This window comes from Schistocerca nitens, chromosome 2, assembly GCF_023898315.1.
Source record: "Schistocerca nitens isolate TAMUIC-IGC-003100 chromosome 2, iqSchNite1.1, whole genome shotgun sequence".
NCBI classification, from domain to species: Eukaryota; Metazoa; Arthropoda; class Insecta; order Orthoptera; family Acrididae; genus Schistocerca; species Schistocerca nitens.
The window spans coordinates 613,727,891-613,749,691 of record NC_064615.1 but is presented as its reverse complement, the minus strand read 5'-3'; the positions used below and the strand labels follow the sequence as shown (position 1 = coordinate 613,749,691).

Below are 21,801 nucleotides of genomic sequence, written 5' to 3'. Positions count from 1 at the left end.
GTTGTATTAAAAGAAGGCATCATAGCAATTCAAAGGTGGGCTTCTAGATTTGTTACTGGTAGGTTCAAACAGCACACAAATATTTATGTAGATGCTTCAGGAACCCAAATGGGAATCCCAGGAAGGAAGATAGCATTCTTTTGGAGGAACAATATTGAGAAAATTTAGAGAACCAGCATTTGAAGCTGACTGCAGAACGATTCTGGTGTGTTGACATACATTTCGCATAAGCACCACAAAGACGAGAAATTACGGCTCATAAGGAAGCATATAGACAGTTATTTTTCCCTCATTATATTTGTGAGTGGATCAGGAAAGGAAGTGACTAGTAGTGGAATTGTGTATGAGTGTAGACATACAATTTCTTCTGTAGGCAGGATTGAAACCAATTGTGGGTTAGATCTGGACTATGGACTGCTGGTTTCCCACTCGTATTGGAACACATCCTTTGCTCCCATAATCGTCCTGGCCTCCATCTTTGCTAACCCACTGCCCCCCCCCCCCCACACACACACACTCACACCTTCCTCAGTCCTGTCACCCCCTCCCAATCTACAACTATATCTAGTAGTTACTATTAAAATCAGTCTTGATCACAAATTTATTTATTCTGCTAACCGGTTTCAACCACACCTGTCATCATCTTCAGACCAAAATGCTGTATGAGCAGGAGCCTCCTTCTGGTGGCAAATAACTGCAGCAGGGATTTACCACCAGAAGGAGGCTCCTGCTCATACAGAATTTTGGTCTGAAGATGACCACAGGTGTGGTCGAAACCGGTTAGCAGAATAAATAAATTTGTGATCAAGACTGATTTTAATAGTAACTATTAGTAATAACATTGATCACTGTCTGCTCCCACAATGTATTCAAAAGTAATACAACTATATCATCATCATCATCATGTGCCACATGAAATCACGGGCTCTGGCATCAGTGTATTAAATTCCTATCCTGCATTCCTGCTGCCTCCCTCAGAGATGTCAGCTACCCATCATCCTGCTTCTTGCCTCTTTCTCATTCTACCCACCCCCACCTGACACATCCCCCCCCCCCCCAATCCACTTGCTTAACTGCAATCCCAGCTGTGTATGTTTAGCTAGCACAATGTAGTTTTGTGTGTGTGTGTGTGTTTGTACTTTTAGGGTTCTCTGTGCTAGGAACGTTTTATGATGTGGATTTGCTATCTTGATTTTATTTAATTGAATTTTGCAAAGATTTGAACCTATATTGAGGAGAATATAAAAAAGTTAACAATAATGAAAACTCCTGGATGGAACAATACGTAAAATAAGAGAAAGGCAACCACTCACCTATAGCAGGCACATGTGTGGAACACAAAAACCCATGGCTGCAGGACTGTACGTTTGGGTATCCAATGGATGTTGTGTGTGAACATGCGTACTTTTACTAGAAGAAGAGCAACAGTTCGAATGCTGATGTGAATACTGTTTTCTGCTAAGCGTTTCTGTGCTCTATAAGTCAGTCCACTTTAGGTGAGTAAAAAGCTGATTAGTTTGTTTCAGTATATTTTAGATTCACATTGCATCAACTTTTATTTGTTCCAGATGTTGGGAGGTTTACCGCCATCAGAACGATGGCTTGTTAACTTTGACGAGGTGTATCCTAACCCAGGATTGGCTAACAGCAATTCAATGGCTGAAAGACGGCTATACCCACCACTTCCATTCATGGGATATGGACAGGGACCTCAAAGTGAGCCCAGTAGTAGACCGTTCAGCAGCAGCTCTCCTGGCAGCAATCGTGGGCCAATTCATAATAGCCCACCTGTAAATGATGGCCACATGCAAAGACCACAGTCTGACAGTGGAAGTTGGACATATGGTGCTCCTACAGGCTGGCGATCACGCTTCTTGCATCCACGATATGTGGGTCCAAATATGTTCAATGAGGAAGCATTTTCATCAGTTGAAAATTTCAGCTTTATCAGAGGTATATTTAGTATTTGTTTGTATACCAATTTGTACTTCCATTAGTGTTCTCTTTAACTATCACATTGATTGACTGTTCCATTGAACTCACTAATGGCATAATTATTCTTTTATGAAAACAAATTCTATTTGTGTCTCTTAAAAATTTCATTGTGTTATAAGTTAATTAAATCTCTCTTCAGGTATTGTAGCCAAGTCAATGACTTTTATATATATTTTTAGGGCATGATACTGTGATAATAACAGATGCTCCAATGTCCCCCAATCATAGGATTCAAGCATGGGATATTTCAAAATTCCACATACCGGATATAAGTAATGGTAAGTAATTGACTGGTATGTTACTTTTCTGTTGTTCTTTTATCATCAAGGTAATTCACAGTTCCTTTACTGGGGGGGGGGGGGGGGGGGGGGATGATTGTTTTTAGAGAGCTAATAACATGGAAACCGTACACCAATGTTGAAAATTCTTGAGAGTGAACAATGCATTGAACTTGACAAATTTTTTAGTAGTCTTTTTTTATTTTTTTATTTATTTTTTTTAATTGATGGGTCAAGAGATGATGTAATTTATTTAAAGGAAGTCACTTTCCTGTGTGGACTGTTCTTCCTCGTCAATGTTTTTGGCTGTCTTTGGGTTAGTGTCATGTTGGAGGAATGCCACTTTCTATATTACTGTTCAAAATCATGAAATTTGTATTTTGTTGTTAAAAAGCTATTACACATAAAGTAATACAGTAATGTAAAGCCACAGCAGTAAGATAAGTACAGAAATGCACAAAAATCGTCAGAGAAATTGTGGAGATGACTAAGTAGAAATGGGTACTGGTTCATGCAAAATGCTGGCTTATGTTGTATTGGGCTAAAATATGGTGCAGATTACCATTTTGACATTTTGACAACAATGCTTAACATTATGAAGACTAGATCATGAACATTTTTGATAAGCTACTCAATAGATGTGATTTTTTTTAAGGTTTGGCTCTATATTTGTAATAATAAGTCAGGTAGCACTTCATCAGTGCATTAACTCATCATTCTGTCCTAGAAAATTTACTCCAGCTCATTTCTACACATCGTAGAAAGAGTTTTCAAGTTTTTGTTAACTTTCACTAATGGCTGATGTGTTTCATCATTCATTTATTAAGAGTTGCTTCAACAGTGTGTGTGTGTATAAGCAGTTCCCATTTTAGTGCCCTATGCTCATGACAACCACTGATCACAACTATGCTGTATGGAAATGTGAAAACAGAGTTCCCTATCTTTGCAGGTGAGATAGGCAGTAATCACACATTTAAAAAAAATGGCAGCACTTTGGTCTGGCAAGTGTGCCTACTACATTCTCACATAGAAAGCAGCTGCTAATGTAACTGCTTTACACACTCTTTAACTGACCAAAATGGGGACTATTCATTAGTAATGATATTTCTTGTAATCAATGAAAAGCTGGTCACTGTGTTTTCTTCACCACAGCAACAGTGTGGTCTTAAGCTGCATCACATCATTATACATTTGAAATTATTGTGATGAAATGACGTATCAGAAAACAATGAAAAGTTGTCACGAGATGAAGAATGGATATGTTTTTATACTTCGCTAAGAAAATCGTTCATTTACAGTCTGGCTTCTGCATCTCTTCAAAGTTGAAACTTTTCAAAACTTTCTTGAACAAGACCTCTTTCTCTTAAATATGTTTGCATATGTCAGCATGTCAGCACTTTTCAACCAAAATATTAAATTGACACCCTAAATAAAAAAGCAGAATTTTCCACAATTTCTCCAAGGTACAGCACTCCGACATTCATCATGTGATGTAGGCAGAATACGAGCTCCCAGCCAGAGGCCAATCATTATGAAGACCCTCTCTCTCTCTCTCTCTCTCTCTCTCTCTCTCTCTCCCCCCCCCCTCTCTCCCCCCTCCCTCCCCCCCTCTCTCTCCCCCCCTCTCCCTCCCCCTTCCCTCCTCCCCCTCACTCTCCCTCCCACACACACACAGAGAGAGAGAGAGAGAGAGCTACAGCATCCTTGCACAGTTGCCCACCTGGACGCAGTGCTGGAAAGTATAGTCCACCGGCCTGGGGAGGGGGGCTGAGGGAAATATTCAGTTCTGTTTACATACCTCACAACCACCCAACTCTCAGCTATATGATAAGTTACTAACTTCTTCGTTCCATGGTCATTCCATGTCAAACCACCCAACAATTCTGTTATTCAAAATCCTCCATCTCACGTTTTTAAGGAACTTTGCACATTTTCTTTGACTTGTAAAATTAGGATATCTGTAATTTGTTTTGATTGCTGGCTAAAACTTCCCTTTATTCTAAATTTTCAGTGTAGTGATGTTTTGATAATTTGGCTGTGAAAAAATATGCATGCAAATTGGTATTTATGTACAGATATACTCATAACTCGGCTCTTTATGAAGGCCCCCCCCCCCCCCCACTCCTTGTCCAGAGAGGCATATAGTTCAATTATTTAAGGAGTAAAGTAACAAAGAAAATTTCAAAAAATATTTATGTATCTCACTTTCAAATTTCTGGAGTAATTGCGAGGATGTTGAAAAATGCTTACATCACATTTCTCCAGCCTGCATGGAAACTAGATTTGGTCTTAAATAATACAGAAGATTGCAGACTTTGTAATAAAATAAGAATATTAATGAAACAATGAAAAGTCCAGGATAAAATGTAACAATCCTACGAATAGGAAAGTTTTTACTCATCATATAGCAGAGATGCTGAGTCGCAGATAGGCACAGCAAAAAGACTGCCGCAAATAAAGCTTTTGGTTATTAAGGTCTTCGTCGAGAGACTAGATTATATCTTATTTATCTGTGCAGCTAACCACCTGCTCACAATGAAAAAAAAAGTAATCTGAATGCCTACTGTAGCTTACTTGGAACCTCTGAAGACATGAAAACTATGCAGCAGTCACTGACACACGATGTTCAAAACTACTGGCAACATTCAGTCCATATGACCTCAGTTGCTCCTTGTCTTTCTGTGAGACAAGTCATATTTGTTTGTGAAGCAACCATTTACCATTCTGTTTGTGATGAAATATATTTTTAAATGAAGTACTGCTCAGTTAATTACCACAGAATGTGTGAATTCATCTAGTGTCAGAAAAGTACTGAAAACATAATCATTAGACAACCTGCTCCTCAGTAAAATCTCTTCAGAAATTTTCAGAGCTAAGCGAAGACCAACAAAATTTAATAATGCTATGGTCCATCATAAACTGTATTTGGATATCACAGATACTGTTACTTTATTTTCCTTCAAAGTGTACAGACAGACAGTTAAAAATCGTTGAGGTCAGTAGCTGGGATTTGTCTAAATCACTGTGCACTAGGAAAATCTGTAAAATCGGGCAAAAAACTGTGTGCAGCATGTAAGATTTGTGAACAAAGAAGTTAAATCAGTGACAGAAATGAAAGCGATGAAGGTGATACAAACATGACATCATGAGTCGGTACTAAAAAGCCAAAGAGTCAAAGATGTAAATACAACTGTAGATGATTTGGGGTGCTCTCCTTTAAAATTTCATCACATTCCAAATCACTGCACCGAGCGAGGTGGTGCAGTGGTTACCACACTGGACTCGCATTCGGGAGGATGACGGTTCAATCCCGTCTCCGGCCATCGTTTCAGGCAAATGCCGGGATGGTTCCTTTGAAAGGCCACGGCCGATTTCCTTCCCACTCCTTCCCTAACTCGAGCTTGCACTCCGTCTCTAATGACCTCGTTGTCGACGGGACGTTAAACACTAACCAACACCACCACCACCAAATCACTGCAAGGCCTCGTAATGCGTATGGAAGCTAGAGAAATTGAAACATGTTTTGGAAGAAAAAGTGTTCTGGCCTTGTTGAAGATAAAATGGATGATGAAACTGTTAAAAAAAGACCAAGATTTTAATGCAGTGACTTTGTTAATAAAATAAAAAAAATGCTGGTGTAAGGTGATGTAAAAAAAAAGTTTTAACTGACTTCAACTTTTAGTTCCTCCCTCTTGGTCAAAAAAAAAAAAAAAAAAGTCAATTCAGTGTTAGTGAGTATGTAGTTCGACAGGCAAGGAAACGGAGAACAGAAATGGGTATTTTGTCAATTCCTAAACCAAAGAGATTTAAAATGATTGGTGATGAAGTTTTTAAGCTTGTCATTAATTTTTACCAAGATGGAAAGCATATTCAAATGTTACCAGAAGCAAAATACTAAGTTAGCATTCAGAATAACTTTTACATGCAAAAAAGATTCATTCAGTTCTACTTAAGCAAACTTTATTGTAGCTTCTAGAACCTGAAAATTAACGTTGGTTTTTCGAAATTTTTTCACTAACACCAAAGTGCTATATTTTAACTGGTGCTACAAATGCTCATTTGGTGTGTATTCGTGGTATCCACCAAAATGTAAAACTGCTTTTGGATGTGGAACACTTAGAAGAAACATTTTTGGCATGAAAAACTATGGTGCATTCGTAATCACTGTGATGATTGCCCTAGTGATGATAAATTGTCAGAATTTTCAAAGAAAAATTAGCTTACGAAGATGCTGTTGGTGAAATTGGGTGGATTAGTGTAAACCATCAGACAGATTTGGCAGAGCAGTGTGCAGCTGTTGATGAAGACAGTGGCTTGTTGGTGACAACATTACAAACACTTAAACCACACTCATTTATATTGAACTGTAAAGTTAAGACCGTTGAAAGAATTAAAAGAAAATATTATAACCCATGAAAAACCAATTCTGTTAATGGGCTGTGCTGGAAACTACAGTTTAGTAATTCAGAAAGACAAGATGCAGCTGTAGATTCCATCCTGTTTGTGTTTATGTGATAAATGAGGAAAGTAAAAGAGTAATAGTAAACAACAGCTTTATAATTGATGATGTGGAATGTGATGTAGGATTTGTAAATTCTGCTCAGAAATAAATGATTAAGTGTTTGGCTGAACACTGCTCACAAGTCAAAATTAATTCACAACTTCTATAAACACAAAAACGATTTTTCTCTTGACACTGAACATACTTTTTTGCTACTAGCCATGGTAAATCTGTATGTGATAGGTAGGGAGAAACTGTAAAACATGTATTGAGAAAAGCTAGTTTTCAACTACGGGATGATGTACAAATGAGAACTGCATCAGTTGTTTACAATTTCTTCAAGGCTAATATTGACATACTTTTTTCCCTAGAGAAAAGCAATGTAGATTTCCTATGCAAGAATCTTGAGAAGAAATTTTTGACAACCCAAGCAATAACTGATATCAGGAATTTGCACAGTTACTAACTACTTTCCTGTGATTCATCAGAAATTTGGAGAGTAATTTGTTCTGTAAAGCCTGCCGTAATTTTTTTCATTCAGTGAAGATGAAGATGCCCCACAATGGACACACATCCCTCCTGACCAAAACTCTTGTGTAGCAGCTATATATGATGACATATGATACTTTGCCTTCATCAAGAATGTATTGGAAGAAAAAGAAGACTGCTTTTTCTCCACCCACATGGACCAAAGTGCCCTTCTTTTGGCCTATGAAGGAAAAGATTTGATGCACTGCTGGTCTAAGTGAATCGAGTACATTAAGAAAAATGTATTATGCTTTAATGAAAACAATATAAAGTTAATAGAAATACCGTGTATTAAAAACAGAGACACTATTAAACTTTCGCTTGAGATCTCCAAGAATCTTCACCACTGAATATGTACATTTTAAATTTAAACATTTGAGCACCTAGATTGACTGTTATTTGAATATGCTTATTTGATACCCCTAAATAATGTTAATGTTAGTAATGTAAATATTTCAATTATAACTATTAGCTATGCACTTTTATTATTTTAGCAAAACGTGAGAACATGCACTAAAGTTATCAGTCTACACAATGTGTTTTAAATGATCCTCTGAGCAGTGATATGATATACTTCAACATATAAAAGAACATTCCATGTATTCAAAACCCATGCTTTTTGTTAAGAGTCGTTTATCTGAAGCAAAAAATGGCATGGTAACAGCTCTGTCTGAAAGTATTTTGCACATTTATGAAATCATTGTTTGGCCATAATGATTTCAACTGTTTTTCTATATTTGCAGAAGTTGAGCACAGTTGATAATTTTTTTTTTCCTGGAAAGGTACAACCTTTGTCAGTATCTTGAAAGATATGACAGTGCTGCATTGGAAATAGCTGAACCTTTAGTGTGTGTGTGTGTGTGTGTGTGTGTGTGTGTGTGTGTGTGTGTGTTTTTACAATCCAAAGAAGAATGTTCAGCCAAGGCAGATTTAGTTGTGCATCCAGTCATACAAAACCCATTAATATTTTTATTTTGTTAGGAAGCCTACAATCTTGGGAATTATGAGGATTGCCCAGAAAGTAATGTACCTTTTCTCTCTCTCTCTCTCTCTCTCTCTCTCGCTCTCTCTCTCTCAGCCGAAAACAATGCTACGAATGCGAAACGCTACGTTTGTATTATTTGAAGTCTCCTGAGTGAATGCACCAAGTGTCCATTACTTCTGACAGCATAGCTGCAGGAAAATTTCAAAAGGGCATCTGTAGGTGATGTACATTACAAGCAATGTGCCATCATTGGATTTCTCACTGCAGAGAAAGAAACTGTTGGAAATATTCATAAACGCTTGTGCAAAGTCTATGGAGCATCTGCTGCCACCATAAGTACAGTTAGTCCCTGGGCATCTAGGGGGAAGTCATCAGAAAGCAGTTCGGTGGATCTCCACAATTTGCAGCGGTTGGGGAGACCATCCATGGCTGTCACACCTGACACAGCTGGCCTAGCCCCCTCGCACTCCCATTTGTTTGGAACAGCAGGAGATGCCATTCGTGGAAGACATTTTGAGGACAATGAGTAGTGATTCACACAGTGAAATACTGGTTCTGTCACCAGGTCAAGAATTGGTACTGACAGGGCATACACCCCTTGCTTCGCTCTGGAGGAAGGCCATATAACACGGTGGAGATTACCAAATGTAGAAGTATGAAACCGGAATTTGGTTACAATAATTACATGTCCATTGTTTGAGGCTGATAAACAATATTTTATTCAAAATAATCTCCACAGCTATTTATACATTTCTCCCATCTCTCTGGCAGGTAGATTAGATTAGTTTTTCGTTCCATAGATCCGTGCTGAGGAGATCCCTGTGGATGTGGAACATGTCAATTTTATTTATTTATTTAAGCTGAAATAACAATACTAATAGTATGATTATATACAATACATCATTTGATTCTATTAAAAAAATCGTCAATGGAGTAGAAGGAGTTGGCCACTTGTAAGTCTTTCAGGCTCCTTTTAAACTGATCTTTATTTGTAACTAAATGCTGGCAAATTATTGAAGATGAGTGTTCCTGAGTAGAGGATCCCTTTTTGAACTTAAGTAAGTGCTTTTAAGTCCTTGTGCAGATAATGTTTGTTCCTGTTATTGTATGTATGAACTGAGCTGTTTGTTGGAAAAAGAGATATATTATTTAGGACAAATTTCATTAAGGAGTAAATATACTGAGAGGCAGTAGTTACTATACCCAGTTCTTTGAAGAGGTTTCTACAGGACGTCTGTGAATTTAATCCACAAATAGTACGTATTACACGCTTTTGGACTCTGAAAACTTTTGTTTGACTTGAAGAGTTACCCCAAAATATACCATATGACATTATGGAATGAAAGTATGCAAGCTTTTTCATTTTTATGTCACCTATGTCAGCTAACACTCGAATTGCAAATACAGATTTGTTAAGGCATTTCTGCAGTTCTGTGGTGTGCTTTTCCCAACTGAATTTATTATCAAGTTGTAATCCCAGGAATTTAAGACTGTCAACCTCTTCTATCTGCTCTTCTTCATACTTTATGCATATGCTGGGTGGAAACCTCTTACAGGTTCTGAAATACATATAGTGAATCTTTTCAAAGTTTAATGTCATTGAGTTGGCTTTAAACCATTTATTAATATCCATGAAAATATCATTAGCAGATCTTTCTAGAACTACACTCGACATACTATTTATTGCAATACTTGTGTGATCTGCAAACAAAACGAACTCTGCTTTTGGCAGTGTAACTAATGAGAGATCATTAATGTACACAAGAAAAAGCAATGGCCCTAAGATGGATCCTTGTGGGACACCACATGTAATTTCTTCCCATTCTGATGATGACTGATGGCTTAATTTACTAGTCCCTTGCACTGACACCCTTTGTTTCCTGTTAGCGAGGTATGACTTGAACCATTTTGCCACACTGCCTGTGACACCATAGAATTCTAATTTATTTAAAAGAATGTTGTGGTTCACACAATCAAATGCCTTTGACAAATCACAGAAAATACCTGCTGCTTGTAATTTGTTATTTAATGAATTAAGTACATTTTCACTATAGGTGTAAATAGCCTTCTAGATATCAGAACCCTTCAGATATCCAAATTGTGTTCTTGATAATATGTTATTTGTGGTCAGATGGTTGAGAAGTTGCCTGTACATTACTTTTTCTAAAATTTTTGAGAATGTTGGCAAAAGTAAAATCGGTCTGTAGTTTGATGTTATCTCTTTATCCCCTTTCTTGAATAGAGGCTTAACATCTGCATATTTTAGCCTGTCAGGAAATGTCCCAGTTATAATTGACTGGTTACACAAGTAAATTAGAATTGTACTAAACTCACAAGAACATGCCTTAATTAACTTTGTTGATATTTCATCGTAACCACTAGAACACTTTGTTTTTAAAGATTTTATTATGGAAGTTATTTCTTTTGGTGAAGTGAGTGACATCTTCATGTACCTGAAGCTATTTTTAAAGGCTAGTTTCAGATATTCAAGGGCATTCTTTACTGATCCTGACAATCCCATTCTATCAGTAACGGATATAAAGTACTTGTTAAATAGATTTGCCACATCGGTTACTAATGTGTCATCTGCCCTTAATGCTATTTGCTCATGTTCCTTTCTGGTTCTACCAGTCTTCTCTTTCACTATGTCTCATATTATTTTTATTTTGTTCCCTGACATTGCTATCTTCTTCTCATAGTGCATTTGTTAAGATGTCTGAATTACTTTTTTTAATGTGATTCTTCAACTTCTCCCAGCGCATTTCTTGCTCGAACAGTCCACGGTGTACTGCCGGTCCATAGTGTCCAACGGGCACAATATTTCGTCGATCAGACATGTCGCCATCGTCAGGTGCGCTGATGAACTGAGCTCCTGAGGGCGGGCTGCTGTCCTGAATCCCCCCCCCCCCCCCCAAGACGTTCTCTCCGCGCCCACGCTTCGGCGGTCACTGAGAGGCTGGCGTCGACATCTGTGGTGGCGTCGGTGTAACTGCCTCATCCGCCCTGGTCGCTTGTTCGTTTTATTTGCTGAGCCTCTGTTTAATTAGTCTCAGAGCTGGTTCCCATGCCTTGCTGAGGTTATAGCCGCAATCTCTGTAGATGAGTTCATCCCTGGTACGAATTTCGATAGCCTCTCTAACGATGTTGTCCCAGTATTTAGATGTCTGTGACAAGACCCTGGTATGTTCGTTGTACATTTCGTGATTTTCGGACAAACAGCGCTCTGTGACTGGCCGACTTGTTGGGGTACATAAGTTGAGTGTGCCTCTGATGTTCTCGGCACTTCGGTGGTGCACACTGTCTGTCCAAGGTAAGTCTTCCCACACTCACAGGGAATCTGGTATATGCCGGCCTTCCGCAAACCAAGATCGTCTTTGACACTTCCCAATAATGCTCGTGTTTTATTGGGCGGGCAAAAGACAGTTCCTACTCAGTGTTTCCTTAATATTCGTCCTATTTTCCTCGATAGTGCGCCAGTATACGGTATATAGGCGGTGGCTATCTCTTCCGCCAGTATACGGTATATAGGCGGTGGCTATCTCTTCCTCCGAGACTTCGTCCTTCTCCACACACGGTACTGTAGAAGTGGGGCGGAGAGCACATCTGATCTGCTCTTCCAAGTACACGTTTTTCCGAAATACAGTTTTGAGGTGTTCCAGCTCATGTGGCAGACTCTCTGCGTCCGAGATGGTGCACGCCCTGTGCACCAGTGTTTTTAGTACCCCATTCCTCTGCGAAGGGTGTTGGCAGCTATTTATTTGCAAGCAAATACAGGTCGGTGTACATTTTCTTCCTGTACACCCCATGGCCCAGGGTGCCATCCGCTCTTCTTTTGAGCATGACGTCCAGGAATGGTAAACTTCCTTATGCTTCGGTCTCCATAGGGAATTTGATGTTCGAATGTATGGAGTTCAGGTGTGTAAGGAAGTCTAGGAGCTTGTCCCTTCCATGGGGACATATCACGAACGTGTCATCAACATAACATAGAAAACAAGTAGGTTTTCATTTGTATGATGCCAAAGCTTCCTCCTCAAAATACTCCATATAGAAATTCGCGACCACAGGCGAAAGTGGGCTCCCCATTGCAAGTTGAAGATCGTTGCCGAGAACATCAGAGGCACACTAGACTTATGTACCCCAACAAGTCAGCAGTTGCAGAGCACTGTTTGTCCGAAAATCATGAAATGGACTACCAACATACCAGGGTCTTGTCACAGGCATCTAAATACTGGGACAGCGTCATTAGAGAGGCTATCGAAATTCATACCAGGGACGAACTCATCAACAGAGATTGCGGTTATAACCTTAGCAAGGCATGCGAACCAGCACTGAGTCTAATTAAAAAGAGGCTCATCAAAGAAAATGAATGAGCAATCAGGGCGGACGAGGCAGTTACACAGACGCCACCACAGATGCCGGCGCCAGCCTCTCAGCGACCGCTGAAGCACGGCCGCGGGCGCAGAGAGAACACCTCGGGGGGGGGGGGGGGGGAAGGGGATTTAGGACGACCGCCTGCCCTCAGGAGCTCAGTTTGTCAGTGCACCTGACAATGGCGACATGTCTGATCACCGAAATATTGTGCCCGTTGGGCACTATGGACCAGCAGTACACCCGTGGACTGTTCAAACTTTTTTTAATATTTTACAGTATTCCTTGTATTTAGCTAAATCATCAGCATTGGAGCTATTCTTGGTCAACAGATACATTTTCCTTTTTGTCGTACAGGAAATCCTTATTCCTTGTGTAACCCATGGTTTTATTATAGACTTCTGTTTAATTTGAGTAACTTTTAGAGGAAAACAGTTTTCAAACATGGTAATGACATTGTTCATGAATGAGTTATATTTTTCATTCATGTCATGAGCACTATAAACATCTTTCCAGTTCATATCTTTAAGCAGTTTTCTAAAACGCTCAATTTTTGTTTGATTGACTACCCTCCTGTACTGAGATTTAGCAGTCTTGATAATCGGCTTAGAATTTACATCTAAAACAAGGAGCTGCATGTCATGATCTGATAGTCCATTTATTACAGGTTGTATGATATGAGTTTGTTCCTTTGATTTGTCTATAAAAATGTTATCAATGGGTGTCCTTGAGGATTTAGTGATCCTAGTTGGAAAGTTTACAGTGTGAGTTAGATTGAAGGACAACATTACTAACTGCAGTAAATGTTTACTGGAAGATTGCATTAGATAATGTGTATTAAAGTCACCAGCAATCAAAATTTCTTTGTTTCTTCCTGTTAAATTACCCAAAAGAGCTTCTTGATGATTTATGAATAGCTTATAATTTCCTGCAGGTGCTCGGTAAATAGTTACTATTATATAGGATCTGTTATGGAACCCTACTTCTGTCGCACATGCTTCTAGATGCTGCTCTAAACAGAATTTATTAATGCCAATGTTATTGAATTTATGGCAGTTTTTAATAAATGTGGCAACTCCTCCTCCATCCATATCTACTCTGCAGAAGTAGGAAGCTAGCTTAAATCCCGAAATGTCTAACACCTCTATACCAGTGGTCACTTGATGTTCAGAGAGGCAGATTATGTCAATTTGGTAGATGAATTCATTTCATCAATACAAATGATGAGTAGTTCATCAACTTTATTTCTGAGCCCCGGAATGTTCTGGTGTAATAAAGATAACTGATACTGCATAATAATGGTATTACAACTGCATTGGCGAAGATGAACTGGAAGTTTCTGATTACTTTCTGTTAAACATTGTTTAAATGGAGGCTGTATGCTAAAATCTGACTCCTGTTCATCTGTTTTCTCAAACTGAGTGTGTCTGCCAATCTCTCTTAAAACTCATTTTCTTTCCCCCTTCCCTATCCTAAAAAAGGCATCCCTCTGACACCTGTGACCACTGGTATTTTACCACTTGTGACAGTGTCCCCCCTTAAGTTATCTGCAATCAACCCAGACAGTTTTCCCTTCCCTTTCCTATTGAAGTGAAGGCTGTGCCTAGTGTAGTCCCACCTATCGATAGCATCCACAGGAATCAAACCAATATGGGACCCTATATCCGTCCTAAGCAGCCACTCCAACTCCGAGATCACCCTCCCGATGGAAGAGTTCAAATGAGGCCGATCATGGCGTCTCAACACAGACACAAATCCCTCACTTGTATGCTTCGTTGCTGATGCTATCTTCACCAGGTAACTCTCTATGGAATATTCAGTCTCTGTCAGTGCTGTTTCCCAGACCACCCACTATAACCACGGCATCCTCCTTTGTGAAATCCTTGCATAAAGAACCTACATCATCTGTTACCTGACCCAGATGTGCACTAGGCTTGAAAAAGTTTGTGACCTGGTACTCTGGACCTAGATTATCCTGCAGTAGTTGGCCAGCACCTCTACCATGGGAGCTACCTAACAACAGAACTTTCTTTCTCTTTACAAATTTCCTTACCATTTTCAAGTCCTTGAAAGCTCGTTGTGCCCTTTCTACAGCTTCAGCTACATGAGGCTCATCCAATTCTTCTTTTGAAGCAAACCAGTCAGCGAGCCATTTTCGTGCATTTTCATATGAATTGAGGTGTTGTTCAGTGAGAGCATGCCCCAGTGATGCAAATAGATGTTAACTAGACAGAGCCAAGTCTGGAGAATAAGCCGCATGCCCTAGTATTTCCCAACTGAATGCTGCAATCGTTTCACTGACCTGTTTTGCTGTCTGTCAAGGGGCGTTATCATGGAGCAATATGACTTTGTGTTGCCTTTTTCCATATTCCAGTCATTTTTCCCATAATGCTTAATTTAAATCGATGTCAGCAGCAAACACCGTTAACAGTTTTATCAGGCTTTAGCAGCTCATAATAGACGACACCTGTCTAATCCCGCTAAACACAGAGCATTGTCTTCTTTCCAAAGCGACTTGGTCTTGCAGTGGATCTCAATGGTTTGCGTGGATTCACCTGTGATTTACGATGCTTAGGATTCTCAAAATGTATCCATTTGCATCACCTGTCACTGTTAGATGGAGAAATGACTTTCTTTTGTGTCTGGTGAGCAGCATTTCACAAGTGGTCTTTCGATTTGCTTTTTGTCTTTCATTCAGTTCATACAGAACCCACTTTCTGCACCTTTCCCATAGCTTTCACCCAAGGAAAAAAATGGTTTTCTGCGTCACATTCAATTGTTCTGTGAGTTCATGTTGAGTAATGAGTATCATCTTCGTCCAATAATGCCTGCACTTTGATGTCTTCAAACTTTTCGGTGGTTTCCTCTGCTCATCATGTCTCACAGCAAAATCACCACTTTCTAATTTTTTTAACCATTGGAAACACTGTGTTTTACCTAGAGCATGTTTACTGAAAACTTCAACAAGCATTCAATACGATTCTGAAGCAGTTTTCGTCAAATGACAACAGAAAACAGTGCTGTCCACAAATCGTAGTTCGTAGGCACGTAAGTTGACATTTTTATAGGTTTGAAATGAATACCAATGTATGGAACTTGGGTTAATGTTGTTGGCATTCGTCATCAGCCATTGCAGGAAGCAGATGGCACTGCAGAAGCAGCCTCTACACTGATGGCTAGCACCATCTATAGGGACATTCCGGTTTCATACTTCTACACCTGGTATGTGGAAAAATAGGTTGTGTAGAGGGGGGGGGGATTATTTTGTATGTGTAATTCTCATTATGTTGAATAAAGAATTGCTGAAAGGAGAGAGAAAAAAAAAAGCGCTTTCTGGGCAACCCTCATATTTGAAACCAAAACTAGGTTCCCAACAAGTTGGAGAAATGTGATAGAAGCATTTTTCAGTGCCCTTGTAATTTTTCCAGAAATTGGAAAATGACACACACTAACATTTTTTGTAGTTTTCTCTGTTAGTTTACTATTTAAATAATTGTATTTCTTTTAACTATATGCCTCTCTTAACTTCTGCAAAAATTCCAAATCAAAAGCTTCATGAAGACCCGAAGTATGAGTATTTCTGTAGATAGTACCACTTTGCATGGTCATTCTCACACAGCCAAATTATCAGAACATCACTACATTGTAAATTCAGTGTAAAAAGAAGTTTTAATCTGAGACAATAAAAAATGTTATAACTACAGTTTCACGAAAATCTGATATGGCGGGTGACATGAACTTGCTGATTTGACATGAAATGACCATGCACTATGTGTGTGTTCCCCCAACCCCCCTTTCATTTCTGTTGATATTAAAGTTACCAGTTCATACGGTTTGCAGAATATTCATTCATTTAGTAGGGTAGACTGTCGTGATCTTTATCTGTTGGTCTCTTCATGCAGATGTTCCTTAGAGTAAATAGATGTGCCAAAACACTGCACATTTTCGAAATGTGATGCTACAGAAAAATGCTGAAGATCAGACGGATAGATCACATAACTAATGAGGAGGTATTGAATAGAATTGGGAAGAAGAGGAGTTTGTGGCACAACTTGACTAGTAGAAGGGATCGGTTGGTAGGAAATGTTCTGAGGCATCAAGGGATCACCAATATAGTATTGGAAGACAGCTTGGAGGGTAAAAATCGTAGAGGGAGACCAAGAGATGAATACACTAAGCAGATTCAGAAGGATGTAGGTTGCAGTAGGTACTGGGAGATGAAGCAGCTTGCACAGGGCATGGAGAGCTGCATCAAACCAGTCTCAGGACTGAAGACCACAACAACAACATGTATATTTCTGCTGAAATCTATAAATTTTATGACAATATTGTTTTTTTAGTTTAAAATGAAGTTTTATAAAAGTGTGATCTCATGGGAGTCCTACTTTCATATTTAGGGAATAAGTTAACAATAATGTGAAGTGTTGTAATTTTTCAAAAATTTTGGCAATATGCTTTTGATAAATTAAAGATTTAAATTTTCATTTAAATGAGGAAAACAATTTTCCTCTCAAATCTGTTATGTGTTGTGCACCATTGGAAAGCTCATGAAAAATGTTGCAAAGTGACACTTGTCCCATCATTTTAGCTTAATCAAGATGGAAAAAATTCGGAAATTTGTGGTAAGGTCTTATGGGACCAAACTGCTGAGGTCATTGGTCCCTAAGCTTACCCATTTCTTAATCTAACTTAAACTAACTTATGCTATGGACAACACACACACCCATGCCCGAGGGAGGACTCGAACCTCCGATAGGGGGAGCCGCGCGGACCGTGACAAGGCGCCTCAGACTGCAAGGCTACCCTACATTGCAATCAAGATGTATATGCCCTGGAACAGTTGGAAAATCTGGAAAAACCGAGGAATTTTTTCATCCTAGAGATACCGGGAAAAACTAGAAAATTTTTCAAAATTCCAGGATTTTTTTCATTGTTTTGGTTTTCAGTTCAATTTTAGTAATTTTGACTGTCTGGTAAGAACTGATATTCTAACAAAGAATATTACTGTATCCTGCTACTGTAGAATAATACTCCAGCAATGAAACATAAATGAGAGATTAGAGGAAGAAAAAAAATTTAGTTGCAAAGGAAATGTGCCATTTACAACAACAAAACACGGTGCACACACACAAACAACTGCCAACAGCAAAATGTATCAAAGGCCTTAGGATGAAGATTATGTAATACTTTGTAACAACAAATTACTTCCAATGAGCATAACTTCACAGCTGTGTGAATTAGGTTCATTTGAGCAGTTGCCAATGAGCTCATGCACATGCGCATTTGAGTCACGTATGCTCTCACTTCTGGATACTTGAAGTGTGGCTGTTTGCTGTATCAGCAGTTGCAGGCAGATGCTGATCGGAAAAAATTTTCTGACCTGCCCAAGTTGCCAGTTGCACACGCACACAGAGCACTCTTGAGTTGTTTCATGGGGAAGGGGGGTTGTCGCCATGTGATCGATGTTAGTGTTTAGTGATTTCGCTGTTTCCTCTTCGTTTACAGCTCGCACATCAAATGAAAACTAAGATGGATTTATGTGGCCTGGAGCTATCTAGTGAATTAAAATGCATACACGTAATTAGGGAAGGCTAAAATAGGTTATTAATTTCAGTTTTCTGATTTTTTTTTTTTTATTTCCAAGTTTTGGGCAGTCAAGCATTAATCGCTTTGCAGAACAATGAAGTTATTTTTGTCAGTTTTCTAAGGAAATTTGGCTTTTATTAATCTTTTCCACTGAGGCAGTCTATTTATTTGAACCAAAGTGTTTCAGTCCACAATATTGGCTAGTTCCAAAGTTTGCTGAATTTCAGGTGCACATTTTCATCTTCTTGCAAGTATGGTAGTATACCATAATAAAGAACCAAACGCGAGATAGTACAGAACTCGTACTCCAAGAAAATTTACAACCTGAAGCTCCCAGGGGCTCGACTTTCATTTGCCGGGTACGGGCTTGGCGACCCCAGGGTTCCTGAGTTGGGGACTGCTAAGCACCACCAGTCCCCTGTCACCATAAGCTCCGGGCATACTTCAGTGACCACCGTGTGGTGTGGTGATGCAACGTTGTGTGTCTCAGGGAATGGGGATCTCGGCTTGACTGATCGGATCGCGAGGATGAAATAAACCTCTATAAAAAAACCTGCAATCTCAAGGTGTACTGCACACTGATGAGATGCATGGCTGTTGAGGTGGAACAGTTGTTAGCAGGCAACCTCCGAGGAACCCACCATACCTCAGTTGTATAAGGCTTACCTAGGCACGTGGAGATCTGTGTAGGTGGACTTCTAATTCCCTAGCTGCTCTTGGGACAAAAATGGATCCTCCGAAATCTTCTTTGCCACCTCCCAGCAGAAAGGGTGGGCCGCTGGTAAGTTCCAACACCCAGTCCAACAAGAGGGCACTTGTAGCCAGTCCTCCTGACCCTGAAGCAAAATGAGAGTATCATGACTAGTAACAGAACACATGCTGGCGGTCAGAATCTGCTTTTAACCATAATCTGTTTTTAACCATTAAAAGAAAAGAGGGCAGCTTCGAGAAAGTTCCCCCTTTCTATACTCAAAAAGGGCTCGAGGGCATTGCTGGCAGTTTGAAACCTGTTAAGAGATTGCGTAATGGGACGCAGTTGGTGGAAACCGCTAGTACCCAACAAGCAAAGAATCTCCAGAACACACACTCCCTTGGGGAATATGCCATCAAAACTGATCTGCACGCCACCTTGAATTACAGCAAAGGTGTTGTGACATGCAGGGATCTGGGGGACATTCCCAAAGAGGAACTGAAAGATGAGTGGGCTCCAGCAGGAATAGTTGATGTGCAAAATATCATGAAGAGGGTGAATGGGGTTCTTGTTAAGTCAGACTCTTTTTATACTGACTTTCAATAGCACGAAACTCCCCGAGCATATTAAGACAGGTTTCCTACGCTTAAGTGTGCGGCCTTATGTACCCAACGCAATGTGATGTTTCAAATGCCAGCGCTTTGGGCATATTACTCTCAGGTGTCGTGGAGAAGTTACTTGTGACAAGTATGGTCAGGCCACCCATGAAGATGTCCATTGTTTGTCTCTATTGAAGTGTGTAAATTGCTCTGGACCTCACCCCGTCTGGAGTCAGGACTGCAGCGTGTATCTGCAAGAACGGAAGATACAGGAGCTTAAAACTATTAAGCGCATCCCCTATAATGAGGCAAAAAAGCTCTATAAAGCCATGCTGCCCCCGTGTTTTGCTAACTCCTTCACTTCAGTTGTTAAACAGCCCACACAGAAAGCTGACGCTGCTACACAAATGGAGGCTGCTAGTGTCTGCACTAATATCTGCATGTGTCCATGCACTTGTGCTGCTGCAGCCGTTTCTACGCCTGTCCCTCCCCCGAGAACATATGAGAAAGATGTGGTTGCTGACATTGCAGAGCTTCCTGCCCCCTCCAAAGGTTCTGTCCGGTACACTGTCCAATGTTGCCACACCTGCAACCACAACTGTGGCTGCAAAGTCTACCCAGGGACAAAAATCGAAGGCAAAATGTCAACCATCGGTGGAATCAGGCAGAAAACAACCTGACGATGTCGACATTGACCTCTCTGACGTCTCTGTCGATTATTCTTTAGAGGCTATGGAGCTTGATGTCAGATTGGGGCAACCATCTCACTCCAAAACTGAGCCTCCACCCATTGTGGCTTCCCCTACCCATCAGAAAGTCAGGATGAAAATACTACCCCCTGATAGATGGCTCCCATTATACAGTGGAATATGAATGGATTCAGGACACACATGGAGGAACTGAAACTCCTAGTGCAGCAACGCAATCTGTGCTTCCGTTTTCTGCAAACACATTTCAAAGCATCTGATGCCCCTGCACTGCGGGGCTATACCCTATATTACAAGGATGACCTGACTGGGGAAAGAGCCAAGGGAGGGGTTGCTGTGTTTGTCAATAATGGGCCCCACTCCTCTGCTCTTCTCCTGGATACCAACCTGCAAGCAGTTGCAGTTGAAATTTCTGCACGTCAGAGACTTACAGTTTGTTCCCTTTATTTCCCTTACTGGATGCATTAGACTCTGAGGCTCTCACAGATCTTATCACACAACTCACCTGACCATTTCTCCTACTAGGTGACATCAATACCCACCATGTCCTGTGGGGCTCAACGTCTACTTGGCCTTGGGGTTGAGTTCTGGAGAGCCTCCTGGCATCTCGAGAGCTGCGCCTCCTAAACGCTGGTGCTCTGACTTATTTCTGCACTGCTACTGGGTCATTCTCAGCCATCAACCTATCTTTCTGCTCTCCACCCCTCGCTGACTGTTCACAGGAAGGTCATTGACGACCTTCATTCCAGCGACCACTTCCCCATCTGCCTTCAGCTACTCTATGTTGTGTTGCTGGAACAGAAGTCACCAACATGGCTGATCGGCGAGGCTAACTAGATGCTGTTCAACCAGTTGCCTGTGTTTGAACACCGTGACAGCATCCAGAAATGGGTGGATCACATCATGTATGTGATCCATCACGCTGCTGATCTATCCACACTAAAGTCTTTTGGCCCTCTTCAGAGGCAACCTGTCCCTTGGTGGACAGAAGAGTGCCGTTTAGCTATCCGGTACAGACATGCGGCTCTTCGTGGTTTAAATGCCGCCCGACAGCGGACAATCTCGTAACCTTTTGAATCATGAAAGCCAAGGCTCGCCATGTTGTTAAAGAGAGCAAAAAGCAGTCATGGCATGAGTTTATGAATTCCATCAATCGTTCCTCTTGTTGCTCAAAGGTACGGGAAGCCATCTGGAGGATTTTCGGTAAACACAGCTGTTTACCAATAGCTGCAGTGCTGAACCAGGGGTACCTCCAAACAACACCTAGAAACATTACTCAGATGCTGGCCGAGCATTTTGAACAAACCACTGCCACTGCAAGCCAGGATCCTGCGTTTTATCGCTACCATGCAACTGTCGAGAGAGAAAGGTTGGACACTAGGTCAAACAGTTCTGAGGCGTACAACTCCCCTTTCTCTATGTGGGAGCTCGAATCGGCACTGAATGAGACTTCTGACACTGCACCCATGTTTTAATCTAATATGCTAGACAGGCATCTTCCCCAACTCATGGAGGGAGGCAATTCTCATCCCTCTCCTCAAACCAGGAAAGGACCGCACATGT

General features: G+C 40.4%; 1 protein-coding gene across 1 annotated transcript in view; it reads left to right on the top strand.

Moving 5' to 3' along the window:
* The window catches only part of LOC126235199 (uncharacterized), a 305,365-nt gene that overhangs the window by 263,827 nt on the left and 19,737 nt on the right, over window positions 1–21,801 (top strand). Inside the window, exons 22-23 of the mRNA XM_049943929.1 lie at window positions 1,569–1,953; window positions 2,175–2,273. Coding sequence (XP_049799886.1) covers window positions 1,569–1,953; window positions 2,175–2,273 — 484 coding nt within the window. The remainder of the gene's footprint in view (window positions 1–1,568; window positions 1,954–2,174; window positions 2,274–21,801) is intronic.